Consider the following 22961-nt stretch of genomic DNA (forward strand, 5'->3'; position numbering starts at 1 on the left):
TTTTTTCCGCTTTCGCTACCTCTCGGAGGCCGCCGGCATACGGGAGACGTTTTTGAAAATAGGGCTTCGACGTTAAAGGGTTAAGCGGTATAAGCAGTCTATTAGCAGTCCCCAGCCTTCTTGTGGTTACGCTGTGGACTCTTCTGTCCCTGCCCCTGTCCATCAGTATCCACTTCTGTCTACTTGGGACAGTCTGGAGGCCCTCTCACCTGAGCGCTTAACGGCTGAGCGCCCTCTCCTGGCTCCCAAGTGCCCAGCGACAGCTCATAAGTGCTCAACGTCTGCTTTCAGACGTCTGGCGCCTCATCCCAAGTGCCCAGCACCAGTTCCTGAGCACCTGGCGCCAGCTCCTGAGAACCTGGTGCCAGCTCCTGAGAACCTGGTGCTTGCCTCTGAGCGCCAAGCACCCGCTCCTAGGCACCCATTGTCTCTTTGTCTGCTCAGAGACTGCGATCTCCTTCGCCTCTTCCTGTTAGACCTCCAACGTCATCTCCTTCGCCTTTAGACTGTGACGAGCCTACTCTGGTTCCTTTTAATTAGCAATTAGCCCAAATTATGGAATTGCTAAAGAAAGCTCCCTCCACTCCCAAGCCTTCTCAGGATGATATCCTGTCCCTGGTCACCTCAAAAGAAAGAAAGGTCAACCAAGAACCTGCGCCTCCTTTGGTGTATGCTGTTTTACTGCAGTACCTCTTGGCGAATTTTCCCACATTTTTCGTCCCAGCTACCCCGTCCTCTCCTGCTTCGACCTTAGTAATGAAGAATCAACTGGATGACAGGACAAGACTTCCTGAGATTGGTCCTTTCTTCCTCCTCTAAAAAGCCTTTCAAGGAGATGGGAGACTGGCTTTCGGCCAAAAGGGAGCAGGGCAAAGCATCTTTTGCTTTCCTCCCTTTCGGGTACTTGCTTTACATGACCAGTGAAACTCCTTCTTTGAGAGCTGTTGCCTTCTGCCAAGGGGATTTCTCTAGTCTAGTCGAATAGACTTTTCTCACCGTTCTGCATTCTCGTTAGCGAAGATCATGTTTTCCTCTGCAGAACTAGGTCATCTAGTCAAGGATATTTTTAAGATCTTCGAAGTGCTTAGTTTCCTGAATTGGACGGTGGGCTCACTGACCAAGAAAATTGAAGACCACCAGGATCTAGCCGGAGATATTGCCTCGCACTGGCTTGGGGTTTTGTCCTTTGCCGACAAAGCCATTAGAGAAGGCTCTCTAGAGCTTCCCGCTCTATTCACCTTTGGAGTACTGAAGCAAAGAAAGCTCTGGTGCTCCTTTACCTCCAAGGGAGTTACCCAGACACAGAAGTCAGTCCTGTTGTTCCTGCCCCTAGACCAGCATTCATCCCTTCCCTCAGGACACAGTGAAGGGGGTTGCCTCAGATTTGCAGAGGAAATCTATGCAGGACTTGTTGGCCCAGTCATCTAGGCATTCCCAGGAATCGACTGCTTTTCCAATTAGGACTACCTCACCCCTCCAGAGATCTAGAGCACCATTCAGGACCCATACAAATGTCTGGTTCACGTCTTAAGTCTATTAAGAAGAGCTCTTCCAAGCCAGCACAGGCAGTCCCCGGTTATCGGCTGGGGTTCTGTTCTGATGGTGTAATGATAACCGAAAATCGCCAACGGGGCTTATCAGCACTGGAAAGCATCAATTTTCGGTTATCAGCGCCTCTGCTAGGTATGTATTGTGCCAATACCCAATTATCAGCGCCGATAAGCAGAAATTGATGATTTTCAGTGCCGAAAATTGCTGATTTTCGTTGCTGGACAAGCCCTGTAAAACTGGATCGCCATTAACCAAGCCCGCCGTTAACCAGGGACTGCCTACCTAAAAAGTGAGAAGGAAGTCCTGCATGTACCTGTAGGAGCCAGACTTCTAGAGTTTTGGGAGAAGTGGCTGATAAGAGGAGCAGAGCCTTGGATCATCAAAGTTCTGGAGGAGGGCTACATCATCTTGTTCCTGGAGAGCCCCCAATTAGTCACTTCTCCCATCACATTGACAGCGTACTCAGTAGGCTCTGAGAGACATTCGGCCCTTTTGGATGAAGTTTCCCCTCTTCCAGAAAAAGGCCATAGAGGAAGTTGAGAACACCAGCATGGAGGGAGTTTTACAACTGACTCTTTGTGGTACCGAAAGCATCGGGGGGTTGGAGACCAGTCCTTGAAGTAAACGCCCTCAATCATTTTGTCCTGAAGACAAAATTCAAAATAAAGACAAGCCTTTCAGTCCTTTCATCCATTCACCAGGGCAACTGGATGATAACCTTAGACATGCAGGACGCATACTTTCACATTCCTATCCATCCAGTTTCCAGGAAATATCTAAGGTTCGTCTTCCAGGACAAGATGACCAGTTTCAAGCCCTTTGCTTCGGCCTTTCTATAGCCCCTTAAATATTCACTTGAGTCCTCGCTCCTCTCTCAAAATGGCTCCACTTAGTAGGGATCAATGTCTGTCTTTACCTAGACGACTGGCTGCTTCGATACAGTCGAAGGACAAGTGCATGAAGGACTTACACAAGATTCTTCTTACCCAGGAGCTGGGCCTTCTTATCAATCTTCAGAAGTCTCAGTTGACCCCATCACAAGAAATTCTCTATTTGGGGATGACTCTGAACTCTCAGATTTTTCGGGCTTTTCCGTCTCCTAAGAGAATTTCCAGCTGCCTTCAGAAGGTCCAAAGTTTTCTAGCCCATTCATCTTGCTCGGCTCAACAGTGGATGAGCCTACTGGGGACTCTGGCATCCATAGAGATGTTTGTCAGACTAGACAGGCTTCATATGAGAGTTCTCCAGTTTGATCTGAAGGCCAACTGGGACAGAAGGACACAGCATGACACTCACGCGTCTCAGATCACCCCGGATATCATATCAAGTCGGACCTGCAGTGAAGGCTGTCAGTAGGGAAGTCCCTTCAACCTCTGAGCCCTGACCTAGACTTTTATTCCGACGCCTCTGACATAAACTAGGGAGCCCTACTGGGGAATCAGAAAGTATCCGGTACATGGATGTTGGGGGTCGTCTAGAGCAAGACTGAGGTAGATAACCCAAAGTGAAAATATGGAAGTTCACAAAAAAACCAATTTATTCCACAACTAAATCCCAACCTTACAAAAACATGAAATTTTGGCCCCTTCACAACACTAGGCGACCAAAGGAAACAACAATACACATAATCATACAAACAATGTAAGCAGTGAAATTTTACCTAGGAAAATTACCACTTCCAACCCACACGCACACTCCAGCACACATCAGTTCCCTTTAACTACTTAATCAAATCAAGAAAACAGTTGATATAAATGTATACCCAGTATTTTCTTGCCCTTTACAACATTAGGGACTAACTACAAACAGGAGAACAAATCAACAAACAGAATAATATACAGTACCCATTTGTCATACCTTGGACTTCAACAAATCACCTTGCCCTATACAACAACAAATCACCTTGCCCTATACAATAAATCAGTACACTGACAAACAGATACATATACATAAATCATACCATGCCCTTTACAACATCAGGGATTAAATATAGCAAAGTAAATTAATACTGATACAACAGATAAATATACATATATCAATACCTTGCCCTTCACAGCATCAGGGACTAAGTACAAACAACAAAATATGTATATCAAAATAGCCACCTCAAATAATAAGTACTGTATCATACCAACTTACAACAGAATATGTACAGCACAATAGTCACATCAAACAACAAGCTCATATATCATGACAGTCAATCAACACAAAAAATAGGTATCACTCAACATCAACAACATATATCACACCTTGCCCTTTACAACAGGGCTTTCAGTACCTGCAAGTCAGTCAACACGAAGAAATATCACCTGCCTACTGGCAAAGTTCCTTCACCAGGTTAAAAAAAAAAAAACACTTTCTCAGAAAAGCCTTTAGATAATTCTGAATACAGTACAATATATGATTCATCAGCCTTCAGCCATACACTCCCTACTTTACACCTACTGTCAGTAAACAGAAGGCTCTTCCTCATAGAAGTCTTATCTTCCACTTTTCCACTATATGTCTGCGGTAAAGTACTAAAATATCAACCTTCTTGATCAACTTTTCACAACAACTGGAGACTGCCCATACTGCCTCCCAGCCTCAACCACCCAAAGAGACAAACTTCCGAGGGCAAACTCCAGAAAGGGTACCACAAAGGGGTAGCATTTCTTAAGGTTACCACAAGGGGGGAAAAGTTGGTCTACCATTCACTCCTGGCAACAGACAAGAACAAAAAAAAAAATTTATAATACCACATACAGCTAAAAACAAAAATAAATAAACAAAGAGAAATACATTTCAACAAGAGAATATCTGACTTTTTTCATTCAAACCATAAAGAAGAGAGAGAGAAAAAAAGAAAACTATCACATGGACCCCAGATCAGCAAAGCTTACATATCAATGTAAGAGAGTTGAAAGCATTTCAGCTAGGTCTTCAGAGTTTTCTGACCACAGTTCACAACAAAACAGTAGTGGTGCATGCAGACAATACCACAACCTTAGCATATATTTGCAGACAAGGTGGCACCCATTTCTTTTCCTCTCTGTCAGGCAGCAAGAGAACTACTCCTCTGGGCAGAATGAAATTGAGTAACTCTGGTCACCTGCTTTATCCAGGAGAAGTTTAATGTTATGGCGGACGAGCTGAGCCTTCAAAAGCAGGTCCTTCCCACTGATTGGACCCTGGATCCCCTGGTTTGTCTAGATCTATGGAGACTGTGGGGCAGGCCAACGATAGACCTGTTTGCCACCTCCAAGAACCATCGTCTTCAAAATTGGTCAAACCTGGACCTATATGCCTTCCCATCCTTCAGCATGATCAGGGAGGTGTTAAACAAGTTACAGGCACACCACAACACAACTATGACCCTCATAGCCCTGTTTTTGCCCCTGAGGGAGTGGTTCCCAGACCTTCTTTGGTTATTAGATTATCCAAGGCTCCTTCCCCAAAAACCATCTTTACTCAGACAACCCCACTTCAGAAGACATCACCAAGGGTTGTTTGCTCTTGCCCTGACAGGCTTCAGACTGTCTGTAAGCTTGTCAGAGCGAGGGGTTTTTCAAGGGGAGCTGCAGAGGCTATTGCACAATGCAGGCAAAAATCTTCTAGCCTCATCAACCAGGCCAAGTGGTCAGTCTTTTGTCAGTGGCGCCACAACCACAATGTCTCATCTTCTGAGACCTCTGTGACTCAGATTGCAGATTTCCTTCTTTACTTGAGGAACATAAGGAATTTGCCTTCCTCCACCATTAAAGGTTAGGGCTATGCTTAGCTCAGTATTTAAACACAGAGGCCTGAATCTCTCATTGAACTGATATTAAAGACCTGTTAAAGTCCTTCAATACAATGAAACAGGGAAAGGACACTTTGGTCTCCTGAAATCTGGATGTGGTTCTGAAATGGCTGACAGGCCCAGCTTTTGAACCTCTTCGTTCTGCTTCTCTTAGGAATCTGACATGCAAGACGCTCTTCCTCTTTGCTTTAGCTACAGCTAAACGCATCAGTGAAATTCAAGCCATTGGTAAAAGGGTAGGTTTTTCCCAAGGAGATGCAGTTTGCTCCTTCACCCAAGGCATTTGGCCAAAAACAATGACCTGTTCTCATTTACCATTAGGAAGTTAATGGATATTCTCAGTCAGGAGGAAGAAGAGAGAGAACTGTGTCCAGTCAGAGCTCTTAGATACTATCTAAATAGGACAGAAAAGATCAGGGGTCCATCTAGCAACCTCTGGCGTTCGGTTAAGAACCCTTCTCGTCTTATGTCAAAAAGCGCCTTGTCGTTCTTCCTGAGAGATTTGATTAGAGGGGCACATTCCCAGATCCAGAACAACAATTTACCAGATTTTAAAGTGAGAGCTCACGATGTTAGAGCAGCGTCAACCTCTTTAGCTTTCAGACATAATTCCATTATTCAGTTGACCTACTAGAAGTGCAGGTCTATTTTTGCCTCTCACTATTTGAAGGAAGTGGGAACAGTTTTTGATGATTGCAGTACCTTGGGGCTGTTATCAGTGGCTGGCATGGTATTGGGTGAAGAATTACAGGAAGCACTCTGTTTCTCATACTACCTTTTCACCTTGGTGTAGGGTTTTTGAGTTTTGGGGAGCCTGGGGGTATAAGGTACCTGGAGTATCCACCAGTCTTAGTGGATAGGTTGTGGTGTTTTTTACAAGTGTTTTCAGAGTAGGTGACAGTTGTCTGGTTTTTTGATCTTGTTACTGCACCCAGGGCAAGGGCACATTTTTGTATGCTTTGCTGCCATCAGGCATATCCTCAGCTGCAAAGCTCCCACTCAAGTAGAGGCGACCCACGGCTCAACACCCACACCACTACAGGTTAAGATGAGCACCAACCAGAGGCAGTATTCGCCTGCAGTAGCTCTCTTACCAGGTAAGGAAACAACAAGCATTGCATTCAATGCTGGCAAATTTTTTCTGTTTGAAAGTCATTACCATGCTTGTAAGGTTTTGGAGTAAAATATGTCCATGTATCCCACCTCCATTCAGTGTGGGAGTCAGCTATGTAATTACTTGGTAAGTTACTTACAAGAAAATGACATTTTCATAATAAAATTAAGTTTCATATATACTTACCAAGTAATTATAGAATCGGAGCCTGCCCTCCCCCACCTTATGGACATAAAGACAAATAAATCGAGCTTACCTGCCAGGTTGTTTCCCGTGTTCCCCGATAGTGGGTGGGAGCTGTCACCTAGACAAAAACAGAAGAAGTGCTACCATGAATATTAAAAAAGTTGCCGCACGCGTTAGAAACGTTAGCTATGTAATTACTTGGTAAGTACTGTATATATGAAGCTTAAAGATACACAAATGCTGAATTATAAGGAAATTTACATCTTAAGGGTAAAATGGTAACACAGTAATAGTGGCACAGGAAAACATATTTATACAAACAAATCCTACAATACCACAAAATGAAGTACCTTTTACAAAATTTGTGATAATTTCCTTTTTGAAAATATTTTGTAATTTATATCCTTTCTATCCTTTTGGTCTCCAGTACTTTTGGCTTTATATAAATCTTGTCCTTCAGAACTGGTGTGAGAAGGGCTAAAGGTTAACATCCTATAAGACAAATCCTTAGCTAAAGAAATCTCTTGGCTAAAGATAATGGTTTCCTTTTGATTCCTCTATTTCTTGAAGTTATGAGAAAACATTACCCTTTTTGATGGGTGCTATATTGCCTGCTTTTTAGATTCTCCATTAAGGGTTGGAATATCTGAGTTAGAGGAGAAACTGTGCTAGTTGGTTGCTGACATTTTTTTCAGTGATCTAAAACTTGAAGCATTAACCACAGGATTGGAATGGAATGATGCTATTGGAGCTTTAGCTCCGTTGGAAGTAGAATTTCAAGTATTCAGATCTAGAGCTGAAGAAGCCTGGAATAATAATGTAGTAGGTTTCTCACAACCATGGACTGTACATGCAGAATTCAGCTGTCCATCTTTATTGTGCGTGTAATGTATCAGAAGTTTCCCCTACTCCAGAAAGTTGACCTGACTCTAACAATACAAGTAGTGCAGTGAGGACCTGCTGTACAGTACCAGTGAGGTGCAACAAGTTAGTCACATAGATAATATCGAGCTTGTTCCTTGAGATAATCCTTCCACCTGAGGAGTAAATATTTGATATAAAGAGATAGAGTATATTCTAGTAGAAACAAATAACAGATTTCAAAAATGTTTTGTATTTTTCTTAGGCATATAAAGCAAATCCTTTAATCATAATCCCACTTCAACCAACCCCACATAACTTTTGATTGCTAAAGGATAGTGATGAGTTACTGATTGGCGAGTGGGCAGTACCCTGCAACTCGTCTTGTGCGCCAGGAATACTTCTAAACAAAAGGCTGTAGTTATGCATAGCTAGCAAAATACTCATTATATTTCAAGAAACAGTGAGTGTTTTAATTTTGTCCATCTCAGATGAGCCTGAGCTATTTCATGTAGTTTTGTTTTATTATAATTTCTCCTATCAAATATGTAAGCACTATTTGCTACCTGATGACCTCAAGCAAAGTTTGGTTGTGCATCTGTGATTTTTTTCTACATACACTCTGTATGTTGAGTTGTCCCACAAAGTTGAGCATTGGTCTGGATTTTGCTTGAGGAATAAACTAAAATTTTATAGTTTTCATTTTCTTCATAGTGGAAGTTAACAAGTAAAATCACTTATCTCTCAGGTGATATTAATAACTACAGTATTTTTTTCCATAACAGTTCTGGAAATACTTAAATTTGGATGCCCAATATAGACAGCTTAGTTATAAGTGTCTATAAATTCATTGGCTTTGGCCTCAATATTGCTGAAATGTTTGATATACCATACAATATGAAGTACACCACTAGAAATATGGGTGGGCTTCTTTCTTATCAGGAAACATTTGAAGTTGTTCCTACATGATATGCAAACCATCTGTCCTTTACATTAGGAATTACTCACAGCGGAGCTGGAAACAACCACTGAACTTTCAAACAAGGTAGTTAGGCAGTTAACTACCATCCGGTAGGTGGGAGTCCTGCCCGCCTGGACGTAAACATTCCAATTTGCCTTGGCCGTTGTGTGGTGCAGACTTGTGTTCCTCCTTCTCTGCCCTGATTGTTGTTGAGCTGGTTTTCCCAGTGGAATCTTTCTTTCTTTGTGTTTTGCTTGAGTATATGTGTTTGTCATTTTAATTATGCAAGCCCACAAATCTGACAAGCCTGTTCATAAGGCCGCCTTCCCTCAGCGTGTGTGTCCTGGGGGAAAATTTTTCCCTCAGAGCAAGAGGAGTCTCCCTCTGCTAATCTGACCTTTTTTCCTTCAAGTTTGGCAGTCGAATGGTTCCTTAGCAAGCAGGTGACTAATTTGATGCAGCTTGGCGATCCTTGGGTCTATCTGTCCCTCACTGTACTGTCGATGATGGTTACCTCCTCTGTTCCCCATATGATGGCTATTGTTCCTGCTGCTCCTGTGATCTCTGCTGTCCAGGCCACTGTTGCTGCTCCACCTGCCCTGGCTGTCCTGGCCACTCCTGTTGCCCTGGCTACCCCGGCTACTCCTGTGATGTCTGCTGCTCCCTCTTGGATGGGCAACTTGATCGCTATCTTGAAGAATATGATGAAGAAGTTGAGGAAGAGGTTCTGTGAGGTGTCATTGTCTTCATCGACTTCGTTGTCGTCTGCTACCCCCTCCTCTTCCTCATCTGAGGCACGTCGGCCAAAGAAGAGGAAGTTTCCCCCTGCAAGAAGCCCCGCCATGGGGCTTCTTAAGTGGCTGCCTCCCTCCACAGGGGAAGCAGTGGGAGCTCTCGTCAGCTCTTCCTGGCCTTTGGGCTCGGGATCGCTTACCTCACCAGGGTCTTGTATTTCAGGAGCCGCAGGCGCGCAGACCTTGGTTTGCGCTTCCATCGCCAGTCCTAAGAAGTCTGCTTCTAAGATTGGTGCTGTGTCAGATGCTCGTTCACGAGTCATTCCAAGCACTCAAGTCTCTAAGGAGTCTTGAGTATCCCGAACTGGTGCCGGAGAGACCTTTCACCGTCCCAGTTCAGGCACAGGGCGAGAAAGCGCCTAGTCATGCAGGTGTCTTTTCTCTTCCTGCTGGCACTACCACCAGTGCTTGGCCAGGTTCCCAGCTTGTTGTTTCGGTCCCAAGGGTCCAAACACCCGGAGAGACAGAGAGGAGGTCCCTTGTCTAGTCTTCTTCTTGCCAGGTTTCTGCCTTGAAGAAGACTGGGGCATGTCAAGAGGACAGCGCAAGTTCTTACCAGCCAGCTTGCGTTTGACCCCACCCAGCCCCCAATCGCGTTCATGTGAGCCTCTACGCTCTCCTTGGGACAACACTTCGCCGAGGCATAAGCACTCTCCTGGATCTGCGTTGCTGTCATCACCGCGGGTTGATGACTGCATGCGGCCCGCCCCTCCTGCTGGTTCCACTAGTGGGAGTGCCATATCCTCCTCACCTGTACCCTCAACCTCCTGGGGTTTTACCGGAAGGTGCAAGACGGACAGGGGGAACTCTGGAGAGTCCTCTCCTCAAGAGTTCAACTACAAAGGTTATATTCCTGGCTCAGTCCTCAGATCAATCTGGTCATACGCCCGAGTAGTTCAGGATGGATCTATGGGGTCTGCCGAGGTTCTCCCTCCTGCCAGAAGAGTAGATCAGGAGGACTGCACCCTGGAAGGACTTGAGGGTTCTCTTCCTCAGGAAGTGGACACCCCCAAAATACAGAGAACCTGTGCAGAGATCATGGTGCTGATTCATCAGCACAATGATCTCAGCGAAGGGGCCATGGCCTTTAGGGGTTGCCGTGGTCCTCACTTGCCGAGGGGGTGGTACTCAACCAGTTGAATGATCTTGTTTCTGGGCAGGAGAATTCGCTTCGATTGAACCGCTTGGACAAGTTCCTTACCCCTCCTCTGCTTCTGCAGAAGCGATTTTACATGCCCTCAGAGGGGTCCTTGCCAACCAGGCAGGTTGACCCAGATCTGGTTTGTCTAGGCCCGGGTCTCTCACTGCAGCAACTTGTTTCGGAAGGGGTCTCCCTTTCGCAGCAAGAGGCAGCGAGCCTGGAGGCTACTGCCATGGCAGCATTCCAGGTAGTCTCCTGGCTGGATCTGTGGTCGTTCACAGTATCCAAGGTGGCTGCTCCTCAGGAACTATTGTTCCTGGAGAGGACACCGCCTTCGGGAGACCATGCCAGTCTGGAGCTAGAGCCATTGCCTGCCTTGTCCACCACATGGCAAACCTGTGGGCAAACTTGATGTTGAAGAGAAGGGGTGCTGTCCTGACTCGGATCGCCAGGTCTGTAGGTTCCGAGTTGGCATTGACCCTACAGAGCAGACTGTTGCTGGGTTCTGCCTCTCTCTCTGCCCTAGAGAGTTGGTGGATGCTACAGTGGGCAAATGTCAGGCCGAAGACAGTGACCATCTTGTTCATCAGGCAGTGGCTAAGGCCTCTGAGTCTTTGCGCTCCACTGCAGCCCAACCTTCGGGTCAGGCTAGCACTTCCTCGGCCCCTAAGAAGACCCAGGCTTCGAAGGGCACCCGCGGGAACACCCAGTCTTCTTCTTCTGCCAGAAAGGGCACACATCATGCCCCTTTCAGCCTGCTTTCCAGTTCGGAGGAGGGGGCAAAGGGGGTGCCTGTCGAACCATTGGGCAACATGGCAGCAATACGGAGTCAAGACCTGGGTAGTGGATGTCCTTCGGGAGGAATAGCTACTCCCCTTCGAGTCTCGGCTACCCCTCACCAACTCTCCAGTCCGTCTCCTAACCTATGTTCCTGGTTTGCCGAAGGATCTTGCACTCACGCAAGAAGTGCAAGCCATACTGAGCAAGGGTGCTGTGGAAGTCCTGTCAGATTGGTCCCCAGGCTTTTACAGCTGTATCTTTCTCATGGCGAAAGCCTCGGGGGGTTGGAGACCATTCATAGACCTCTCTCCCTTGAACCGATTCATTCGCCAGACTCAATTCACGGTGGAGAAGGTGCGCTCCTTGCTCGCCTCCATCGACTCACATCGACTGAGGGATGGGGCACACACCTGGAAGAGTTGCTGACTTCAGGAGTGTGGAACCAAGATGACAAGCACCTTCACATCAACATCCTGGAGCTCAAGGCAGCTTTCCTGGCCTTCCAAGAGTTTCAGAATCAAGAGATGGGACACTCCTTGGTGTTGATGAGCAACAACACCACGGTGGTGGGATATGTCAACAACCAGGGCGGTCTTGTATCCATTCCACTTCACCAGTTGACAATGCAGGTGCGCGAGTGGGCGGTAGCTCACTCGGTAGAGCTGTCAGCCAGATACATTCCAGGCAAGAGGGGTGTAGTGGCAGACAAGCTCAGCCGCCAGAATAAAGTGATAGGGATGGAGTGGTCCCTTCACTTGGACATCGCGGAGAGGTTGTTTGATCTCTGGGGCCGTCCAGCCATAGATCTGTTCGCCACCTGGCACAACAGAAAACTTCAGGTCTGTTCAGTTGTGCCTGACCCATGGGCCGCTGAGGAGGATGCTTTTCAGCACCTGTAGGACAACCTCAACGTCTACGCCTTCCCTCCGTTTTGTCTGATTCGCAGGATGATCAGCCAAGTGTTGGTCACCCTGAATATCAAGATGATTCTGGTGGCTCCCTTGGTATCCTAACCTGCTAGTTCTGCTCTTTGAGGCACTGAGGGAGATCCCTCCCTGGCCCAACCTTCTGTATCAACCCCACGTAGATTGGTTCCACCAGGCAGTACAATCCCCATGTCTTCACTGCTGGCGGTTATCCAGCACCTCTTGTGAGCAAGAGGCTTTTCGCGCTGCACAGCAACAGAGCTGGCTGGATACCTCATACAGTCCTCTGCAGCAGTATACCAGGGAAAGTGGACCGTCTTCTGTGGTTGGTGTCATAGACAGGGTCGCTCTCCAGTCGGAGCTACTATTAAGCTGGTCGCGGACTTCATCTTCCTTTGCTGAGAGAAGCTTCTCTCCATTCCAGCCGTGAAAGGCTATAGGGCCCAGTCTTGCAGCTGAAGGATATAGACATCTCCTCCTCATTGGAAATTTCGCTACTGATGAGAAACTTTGAAAGGTCTTGCCCACCCAGGGACCTCAGGCCCCCTGCGTGTCATGTGACTCTTGTTTCAAGGAGCCTGACTTGTGCACCGTATGAGCCTTCAGGAGAGTCATCAGACAGGGATCTGACCCTCAAGACTGTCTTCCTGCTTGCCCTGGCATCAGCAAAGAGAGTTGGTGGACTGCATGGACTTTCTTCCAGTGTTAAACACTCAAGGGGATGGGGATCAGTTATGCTTGATTTTGTCCCGGACTTTGTAGCGAAGACTCAAAATCCATCAGTCCCTGACACTAAGTTTGAGTCCTTCACGATCCCCTCCTTAGAGGACTTTGTAGATAATGAAGCAGACGAGATGCTACTTTGTCCTGTTAGAGCTGCAGCACTATCTGAAGTGGATAATGACCCAGACAAGATGCTCCTTTGTCCTGTTAAGAGTGCTGCGGCACTATCTGAATAGGACTCGTCATCTCCGGCCTGAGTGTCGATGACTCTTCATTAGCACTGGCTTGTCCAAGAAAGAAGTGCCCAAGAACACGATTTCTTTCTGGCTTCATGAGACGATCAGGAGAGGGTATTCTGCTGCTGATGAAGATGACACCGGTACCTTCCACCTGAGAGCTCACAAAGTCAGGGGCATTGGTCCAACTCTCACATTCTGGAAGAACCTAGCTGTTCCTCAGGTACTGAAAGCGGGGGTATGGTCCAACAGACCACTTTCACCTCGATCTACCTTCGGAACATTGCCCACAAGTCCTTGGACACTTTTTCCTTGGGACCTGTGGTGGCTGCTCAATAAGTTGTGTAGCTAACCCTGCTCCATCCTCTAGCAAGGGGAGGAGGGAGACCGTGAAAATAAAAAAAAAAACAATACTTACTTGTATTTGCCCTACTGTCTCCAACTCTTAGGGTTCATCTTAGCCTTTTTTCGTATGAGGTTATGTTTTCCTCCCTCATGCGAAAAAGACCCAGAAATCTGACAATTGGTCATGCGGTACTACACCCTGATCAATTTGTCAGAGGCAGGTTTTTCTTCCTTGCTCTATTAATTAGGAAGAGAATCCCAGGTGTGGCAAACTCCAGTCAGTTCAAGAGACTCAATCAGATTCCTCACTCCAACCAGTGAGTCTTCCTAATGTAAAGGACTGATTGTTGGTATATCATGTAGGAACAAATCACAGTTTTTAAAAATAAATTGTATTTTTCCTAACTATACATCAAACCTGAGGTCCTTTACATTACATTTTTATGCCCACCTCATGCCACCCCTCAATTTGACACAGGGGCCGAAGGGCAAATTGAAATGTTTACGTCCATGTGGGCAGGACTCCCGCCTACTGGACGGTAGTTAACTGCCTAACCACCTTGTTTGAAAGTTCAACGGCCATTTCCAGCTCCAATGTAAGTAATTCCTAATGTAAAGGACCTCAGATTTGTATAGTTAGGAAAAATACAATTTACTTTAAAATATTATGATATTAACCTCATTATAGAGCTGGCCTGCCATGCTGATTAGTCAGTAACACCAGAAACAAGCTAGTCTTTGTGCTGAGCACTGAAGTTTCTAGAGATAACAAAAGTTGGTGTGGGTCAAATTATTTTAAATGTACCTGTATAAGTCAAAGTGACCTGAGAAAATCTATGAAGCAATTCAAGCATGGCAAAACAAGCTCTATTGGACTACCATATCAGCTAGGGAAGAGCATGAAAAAGATTACTTTTTTTTTTACAATTCACCACCACTTGCTGTAATTGTAGACAAAATCCCTGTGATGTGAAATTAAAACACAGAATTATCCCCGAATTGTTTGTTTTACAGTAGTTGTTATTACTCATAATAATTATGAGTAGCAACAGTTCTATCAACTCTTTAAAAGTTGTTGGTCTAATGATACAGAAAATTCAGAGGTAGGCATCATCTGAGAAATTCTTCAGCAATGCTTTTACATGTCTTTTGAGTGGAAAGAAGAGGAAGAGGAGGAATAGGATTACTTTTCCATGTTATTTCCTAAAGATGGAAAAGTTTAAATTTAGTGGAAACTTGTTACAGTACTATTCAAGAAAAAATTAAAAGCATTTTTTCTCTTCTAGCCCTGCCCCTGCCTCCTCTCACAGCTCTGGTAGGATTGGGCTGAAAGGGATGTTGCTGAGTTGTCATCTTACCAGGAGCAGGCAATTGCTGGAGGCTCCTATGAGGATCCGTCATGGCTTTAGATCTCTTAGGCAAATTGTAAACAGCAGCCTAAAATCTGGGTCGAGCTACATTGGCACATGAATGACCAGAAGACTTAATAACAGCCTGATGGACCAGATGGTCATTATTGTCTGCTCTTTGTCTGTCCACTGCAACTTCAACATGGTCCTTAGGGAAGAATGATGAAGATCCAAGAATTGCTCCATTCCTCAGGGCCAACAGATTTGGAGATCTTAAAGAGCGCAACATCTCTTCTCCTCAGTAACCAATTAGCCCACAGGTTTGCTTTTATGTGAGCCAGATATGAAATAGTCTTGTCACCGGACTGCAACAGTCTAAGAAAAGTGGCAGTCTCCTCACTGTCACTAGACGTGGCAGCAAAAAAATCCTGCCAACTGTCGTTGACCACAGATTGAGCCACGAGATCACCTGGAAAGCTGTAAAAGCAGTCAATTCCAATGTAGCCGACTCTTGGTGCATAAAAGAGGTGCCCTCTGCCCAGATTTGATCTAAAGAAAGACCCGGGGCCTAGGCAAACTAAGGTCTGAATCCACCTAGCTCAGTTCACAACGTTAGGAGTTATGTAAAAATGTCTTATGTTGTGGAAGAGGAGGAGGGGGCAACTTAAATGACCTGCTAGACCGAAGAGAGTTGTCCTGTCCAGAGACGAGAGAATTCACTTGCTTAAGAACACAGTCAGCATGGTTAGAACATGGCAACCCCAACGATGCCTTTGTTTCTTTCTTGGGCCTCACTAAGGCTTCGAGACCTGATGGATAATCTGAACTGATAGCCACAGTCACTTCTGTTAATTCAATGTACCCACAAATGAGTTCCACGACTTTGCATATGCAGTTAATAGTTCTTGGTTGTCTGCATCGAGACAGGACTTTCTGCTTCCAGGCCATGATGTTCTCAGTCTGGTCTGTCAACTGAATCATTGGCATCTCCTACATCATTGTTCACTACTTGAGCATAAGAACGATCAGGGCCTAACACTTTGGGTATGCATATATTGTTCTAATGAATGAGAAGGGACTCTGTCTTGATAGCAGTCCCACCCGCAAGAATAAGAGCGTGGACTACAGGCAGTCCTCACTTATCAGTGCTGTCGGTTAACAGCATTCCTGTTTTATGGTGCTTGGCTAACAACGTCGTTAACCAGATTTTTGGCGATTTGAAGTGATTTTGGCATCGATAAGCGGTTTATCGGCATCGGTAAGCAGTTCATTGGCATCAGTAAGCAGTTTATCGCGCTGATAAGTGGTTAACAGTGCTGATAAGCAGTTTATTGGCACTTACAGTGTCAAAAACGCTATTTATTACCATAGTTATCAGCGATAACTGGGGACTCTGTACAAGCAGTCCCCAGTTATCAGTGGGGGTTCTGTTCCCGACAGTGTGACGATAACTGAAAATTGGCAATAATAGTGCTGATCCCTGGTTATTGGTGTTGATATCCGGTTATCGGCACCGATAACTGGGGATCAGCACCAATAACTGGGGATCAGCGCCGATAACCGGGCATTGGCACTGATAACTGGAGATCGGTGTCGAAAATCCAGTTATCATCGTCACTAGGCAAGCACCGTAAAACCGGATTGCCAATAAACGGGGTCTGCCTATATATGTTAAGGGAGAGGACAGCTGTGGTTGATTCTGCAGATGTAGAGGACTCTCGCTTACATGGAGAGTGATCATGGCCATGTGAACGAGACCGTAGACTTCTTGTCCTAAGGGAGGAACGGTCACAATCATGAGAACGTTCCCTCAGGTGTGATATTGACTCATTTATGGCCACCTTATCGTCTTTCTTAACAGCCGTGGTCTTGAGCAGGGCGAATAAAAGAAGACAAAATTACTGCAACTTCTTGAGGGGGAGCCCGATCCATAGATCTATGGCTCTTAGAGGAGACTTCTCTTGCAGAGTGTGTTGCCACACAATCAAGAACTGGGTGACACTCATCAGTAACTAAAGTAGAAGACGTACGGCCGTGAACCTTGACAGACAACAGCTGTACGTAACAGCATGTAACCCTGGAGGGGCAGCTGGAGACAAACCAGGAACGAACTTGGAGGTGACGATACGGCTGTGATTAGCCAACCGAGAATCAGCTGAAGGACATGGATGGTTGGCCGTGACCCCAGACAAAGGAGAAATGGAGGGGGAATCCAAGGAGGGCCTGCAGATCTTCTTGTGAGGAGGGGCCACGAAGTCCTTCTCCCTTTAACACCTCCTTGAAATGGAATGAACAGATGATGAAGAAGGTGAACGAGAAGACAACAACAAGGAAGACAGAGATCTACAACATCTCTTCTTAGATTTCTTTGCAATGGAGCAGCCAAACTTCTTCGGAAGTGCACCTTCAACTCTCTCCACTAGGGCTTAAATAAAGGAGTCGGAAGGAGTAGATGTAGAAGGCCCAGGAACAGAAACTGATGGTAAGGGCACAGCTGATGAAGGCACAGTGTAGGCTGAGGACGTCATGGCTGTAGGAACACAAGCAGAAGTCACTGACACTGTAGCTGTAGAGACTGACAAGGCAGTAGACTCTGGGAGACAGGAAGACAGTAGGCCCCTAAGGTGGGGCTCGCCTGGTAGGCCTAATGAAGACCAGCACTCGGATAGCTTTTCCGCATCCATACCTGAAACAGCAGAACAAGGGAGAGCTGCCTCCCTCCTTAAGGGTGGGGGGACCACCCAAAGAACAGATGTAACTAAATCCATCACAAGATCTCCCGAACCTTTCCTCAAACCATCTAGAGACGAAGCAACAGAAGAATGAGGAGTAAAATCTTCCTGAGAAGAAGATGCAATGAGAGACAGTTCTGGTGAAGGAGAGAAAGAAGAAGGAATGGTGGCATCTGACGCCATTGGAGACAAAGCCTTCCCATGACGGGACAGCCAATTTCCCCTTGTACAGTATATCTTCTTCCTACCAAAATGCTTCCATTGCTCAGGAGACCAATAGCGACACTCTGAATAGGGCTACTTACAATGCAAACATTTGCTCTGTATCTGCTACAAGTCGAATGAGGATCAGTTCCAAGAGAGGCTACATAACAAAAACAAGGGTTGATACCTACCCCAAGACATTTCCTCTGAGGTAAAGCCTTCTTAGATGATTCATGGGTTTGCATCTTGAAGCAAGCACATTCTGGTAATCACAATATATCACAGAAACACACAAACAAAAACAGTGAAAAAACCAGAAAGCCAAAGCAAATAATGAGCAGGAAGTGCATAAAAACTTGCTTCTATGCTAGAATAGGCAGTGCACGTCTTGCTTGCAGACGGTTTGAGAGATAAGTGTGTCACAGCATATATGAGGGGGAAAAGAGGTCAGACTCCGCCTTCTCTCTCTCTCTCCCCATTGGCTAATACACTCATGCTACCTACCTTGTTTATTTTTTAACCAGATCTAGCTGCGCTTTGAAATTTTCCCAATACGTTTTTACCTCGGTTTCCAAATTATGAAAAATACAAATTAACCCTTAAACGCCGAGCCTCTATTTACAAAAACGTCTCCCGTATGCCGGCAGCGTTCGGGAGTTAGTGCCGAAGCCGAAAAAAAGTTTTTTTCAAAAAATCACAGCACGCTTAGTTTTTAAAATTAAGAGTTCATTTTCGGCTCCTTTTTTTTGTCATTGCCTGAAGTTTAGTATGCAACCATCGGAAATGAAAAAAATATAATTATCATACATAAATATTGAAATATATGACAGCGCAAAAAAAATTTTTCATATATAATTTTATACAAATCGCGCTGTGAGCGAAACAGTTGAAGCTAACGGGTTATTTTGTTTTTCTTTGTATTGTACACTAAATTGCGATGATTTTGGTATATAACAAATTGTAAAACGATCAAAGCAACACAGAGAAAATATTATCACAAAATGATGCATGAATTCGTAATGCGCGGACAAAAAAAAAAATTTTTTTTTCAAAAATTCACCATAAATCGAAATATTGTGCTAGAGACTTCCCGTTTGTTGAAAAGTGAAGCTAATTGATTGAATATTACTAGACTGTAAGTGTTTTAGCTTACAATTGCAGTTTTCGACCATTTCGGTCGAAAAAAGTTGACCGAAAGTCGAATTTTTCTATTTATCGTGATTTATATGAAAATATTTCAAAACTGATAAAAGCTACAACCATGAGCTATTTTCTGTTGTATTCTACATGAAATTGTGCACATTTTCATGTATAAAAGTTTATGTAATGACTAATGTAAAACGATGCAAACATTACGACAACGTGATGAAAGAATTTCTGAGATGTTCGCCGAGTTACGGGGCGCAGGCGTAGGAAAATTTTTTTTTTTCAGAAATTCACCATAAATCAAAATATTGTGCTAGAGACTTCCAGTTTGTTGCAAAATGAAGGTACATGATTGAATATTACTAGAATGTAAGAGTTTTAGCTTATAATTGCGTTTTTACCATTTCGGTCAAGTTAAAGTTGACCGAAGGTTGAAATTTTGGCAGTTATCGTGATTTATATGAAAATATTTCAAAACTGATAAAAGCTACAACCATGAGTTATTTTCTGTTGTATTCTACATGAAATTGCGCACATTTCCATATATAAAACTTTATGTAACGACTAATATAAAACGGTGCAAACATTACGACAACGTGATTTAAAGAATTTCTGGCGCGGACGTAAGGAAAAAGTTTTTTCAAAAATTCACCATAAATCGAAATATTGTGCTAGAGACTTCCAATTTGTTGCAAAATGAAGGTAAATGATTGAATATTACTAGAATGTAAGAGTTTTAGCTTACAATTGTGTTTTTTTACCATTTCGGTCGAGTCAAAGTTGACTGAAGGTTGAAATTTTGGCAGTTATCGTGGTTTATATGAAAATATTTCCAAACTGATAAAAGCTACAACCATGGGTTGTATTTTGCTGTATTTTACATGAAATTGCACACATTTTCATATATAAAACTTTATGTAACGGCTAACATAAAACAGTGCAAAAATTACAACAAAATGACGAAAGAATTTCTGAGATGTTCGGCCAAGTTACCGCGCGGACGTAAGAAAAATGTTTTTTCCAAAAATTCACCATAAATCGAAATATTGTTCTAGAGACTTCCAATTTATTGCAAAATGAAGGTAAATGATTGAGTATTACTAGAATGTAACAGTCTTAGCTTACAATTGCGTTTTTCGACCATTTCGGTCGAGTTAAAGTTGACCGAAGGTTGAAATTTTGCCAGTTATCGTGATTTATGTGAAAATATTTCAAAACTGATAAAAGCTACAACCATGAGCTATTTTCTGTTGTATTCTACATGAAATTGCGCACATTTTCATATATAAAAGTTTATGTAACGACTAATGTAAAACGATGCAAACATTACGACAATGTGACGAAAGAATTTCTGAGATGTTCGGCCGAGTTACCGCGCGCAGATGTAAGGAAAAGTTTTTTTTTTTTTTCAGAAATTCACCATAAATCGAAATATTGTGCTAGAGACTTCCAGTTTGTTGCAAAATGAAGGTACATGATTGAATATTACTAGAATGTAAGAGTTTTAGCTTATAATTGCATTTTTTGACCATTTCGGTCAAGTTAAAGTTGAACGAAGGTTGAAATTTTGGCAGTTATCGTGATTTATATGAAAATATTTCAAAACTGATAAAAGCTACAACCAACGAAGGTTGAAATTTTGGCAGTTATCGTGATTTATATGGAAATATTTCAAAACTGATAAAAGCTACAACCATGAGTTATTTTCTGTTGTATTCTACATAAAATTACGCACATTTCCATATATAAAACTTTATGTAACGACTAATATAAAACGGTGCAAACATTACGACAACGTGATGAAAGAATTTCTGGCGCGGACGTAAGGAAAAAGTTTTTTTCAAAAATTCACCATAAATCGAAATATTGTGCTAGAGACTTCCAATTTGTTGCAAAATGAAGGTAAATGATTGAATATTACTAGAATGTAAGAGTTTTAGCTTACAATTGTGTTTTTTTACCATTTCGGTTGAGTCAAAATTGACCGAAGGTTGAAATTTTGGCAGTTATTGTGGTTTATATGAAAATATTTCCAAACTGATAAAAGCTACAACCATGGGTTGTATTTTGCTGTATTTTACATGAAATTGCGCACATTTTCATATATAAAACTTTATGTAATGGCTAATATAAAACAGTGCAAAAATTACGACAAAATGACGAAAGAATTTCTGAAATTTTCAGCCGAGTTACGGCGGGCGTAAGGAAAAAAGTTTTTCAAAAATTCACCATAAATCGAAATATTGTGCTAGGACTTCCAATTTGTTGCAAAATGAAGGTACATGATTGAATATTACTAGAATGTCAGAGTTTTAGCTTACAATTGCGTTTTTCGACCATTTCGGTCAAGTCAAAGTTGACTGAAGGTTGAAATTTTTTGTAGTCTACGTACGGTACGTCCACTTGACACCCAACAGACAATTTTAGTCGACGTATGATACGTCCAGTAGGCGTTTAAGGGTTAATTAAAAGTTTATCATATTTAATGACTGCTCTCTACCAAAAACAGGATCAATGATGCTAACAGAATAAACCAACAAGAAATTTTTTAGTATTTGAGGTGAGGCCTGCAGAGCATTTTTCTGCCAGAGTAGGCCAAACAGGTAGCAAATAATCTAACATAGTGAAGCAAGATATGTGATAACACCTAACCTTTTGGCAATTAAATTTTCTCCAAAGAAATGGGGTCAATGTGCTAGGTTTCGAACGGGCTTGTTTTGATGCGCATTTTAGACATGAAAAACTTATGTAAGTGCTCTGAAATTCCTTATTACAGTCATCTTCAGCCAAATCAGTGGTGAGCACCCTTAGTCCTAATGACCATCAAAATTTTGGGGCAAGTAAATCTGCTGATCCTTCTCCAAGATGCAGTGTTAAAAGTCGCCTGTTTAATTCTTCAGGTCCTCCAGAGTATCTTGTAAAGCTGGCTAAGGTGAGTTTGATACTTAGAGGCCTGCTGGGTACTAATCTTGGTGCAATGGATTTCCACTTCAAGTCTCCCTGGTTTGGTTTACCCAGACTAAATTAGAGGTACATTTTTATCTCTTTACTACTTTGGAGGGATTCTGATATAACCTCACCAAAAATAATATAGTTAACACATTAAACAACAGAAGGAATTGATAATAAAATATGATACTCATTCATTCTTACTCATACATGCATCCATATTTTTCTTAACAGGCACACAGATGTTCAGGCACACTACTCATTAGCTATATTAGATTTCTAACATGCATTATATAATACTATTGTTGATATATACTGAAAGAAGATTTTCCTGCAAGCACTTAAGTTTATCATGTTTCTAATGCATCTGATGCACTGCTAGAAAGTTTTTGTATTTGTGGGGTTAATGCAGTATATTTTACTTTTCCTTAGTTTCTACTTTTACAGATACTTGATTTACCCAGTCCTGCAAAAAAAAATTTTTCAGTATAATACAAGACACTGTTATGAAATTTAGATAGTGATTCATAAAAACTTAACCTTGTGACTATTGCATAGCTAAACCTAGTACAGTACTGAAGTCAGTTTCATCACCTCTACTGATTAAAGGTACAAGCCACACCAGTTGTGTAATGCTGTCACTTATATTTGTTCTTACCTGTCTTTTTTTTGCACATATGTCTTTAACAAGTACATTAATGCTGATGCAAGTCTGGCCTAATACAACAGTTTAACACTGAAAAATATAAGAAAATGTGATCAGTCCACCAGTACTGAATAACTCTTTACTATATCTCAAAAGTCTAGCTGCCATTTTAAACTTGGGGTTGCCAGTTGTATTTAATATTTATACAGTACTGTACTGTTAAAGCACTCATCTGTACTTCCACTAGTTGAGTCAGGTTTCTTAAGAGTGACATTCAGTCCTGCAAATGAAAGTTTTTAAAAATGTTTAATTTAGAGTACTTTAAGATTTTTCACATTTATTAAATACAAAATCATTTTAGAAAGCGGAACCTATATGGTCAACTTTCCTGTGTTTGAGAAGGTATCTGGGATCACTTAATTCTAATAAATAATCTTCACCTTCAACAGTATTCAGCTCATTGGAAAAGATTACACAATAGACATAATTTAGGAGGATTTAAATGACTACAGTACTATAAGTGATGGCACAGATTA

At 43.1% G+C, this 22961-nt stretch overlaps 1 protein-coding gene across 3 annotated transcripts in view; it reads left to right on the forward strand.

The window, feature by feature from the left end:
* Positions 1-22961, forward strand: part of LOC136837567 (uncharacterized) — a 131119-nt gene that overhangs the window by 27976 nt on the left and 80182 nt on the right. For 2 of the 3 annotated variants that reach the window (XM_067102439.1, XM_067102438.1), the window contains exon 3: positions 21607-21762. The exons of the other annotated variant lie outside the window; for it this stretch is intronic. In XM_067102439.1, coding sequence (XP_066958540.1) covers positions 21607-21762 — 156 coding nt within the window. The remainder of the gene's footprint in view (positions 1-21606; positions 21763-22961) is intronic. 3 annotated transcript variants of the gene reach the window in all.

This window comes from Macrobrachium rosenbergii, chromosome 59 (assembly GCF_040412425.1).
Source record: "Macrobrachium rosenbergii isolate ZJJX-2024 chromosome 59, ASM4041242v1, whole genome shotgun sequence".
Classification (NCBI taxonomy): Eukaryota; Metazoa; Arthropoda; class Malacostraca; order Decapoda; family Palaemonidae; genus Macrobrachium; species Macrobrachium rosenbergii.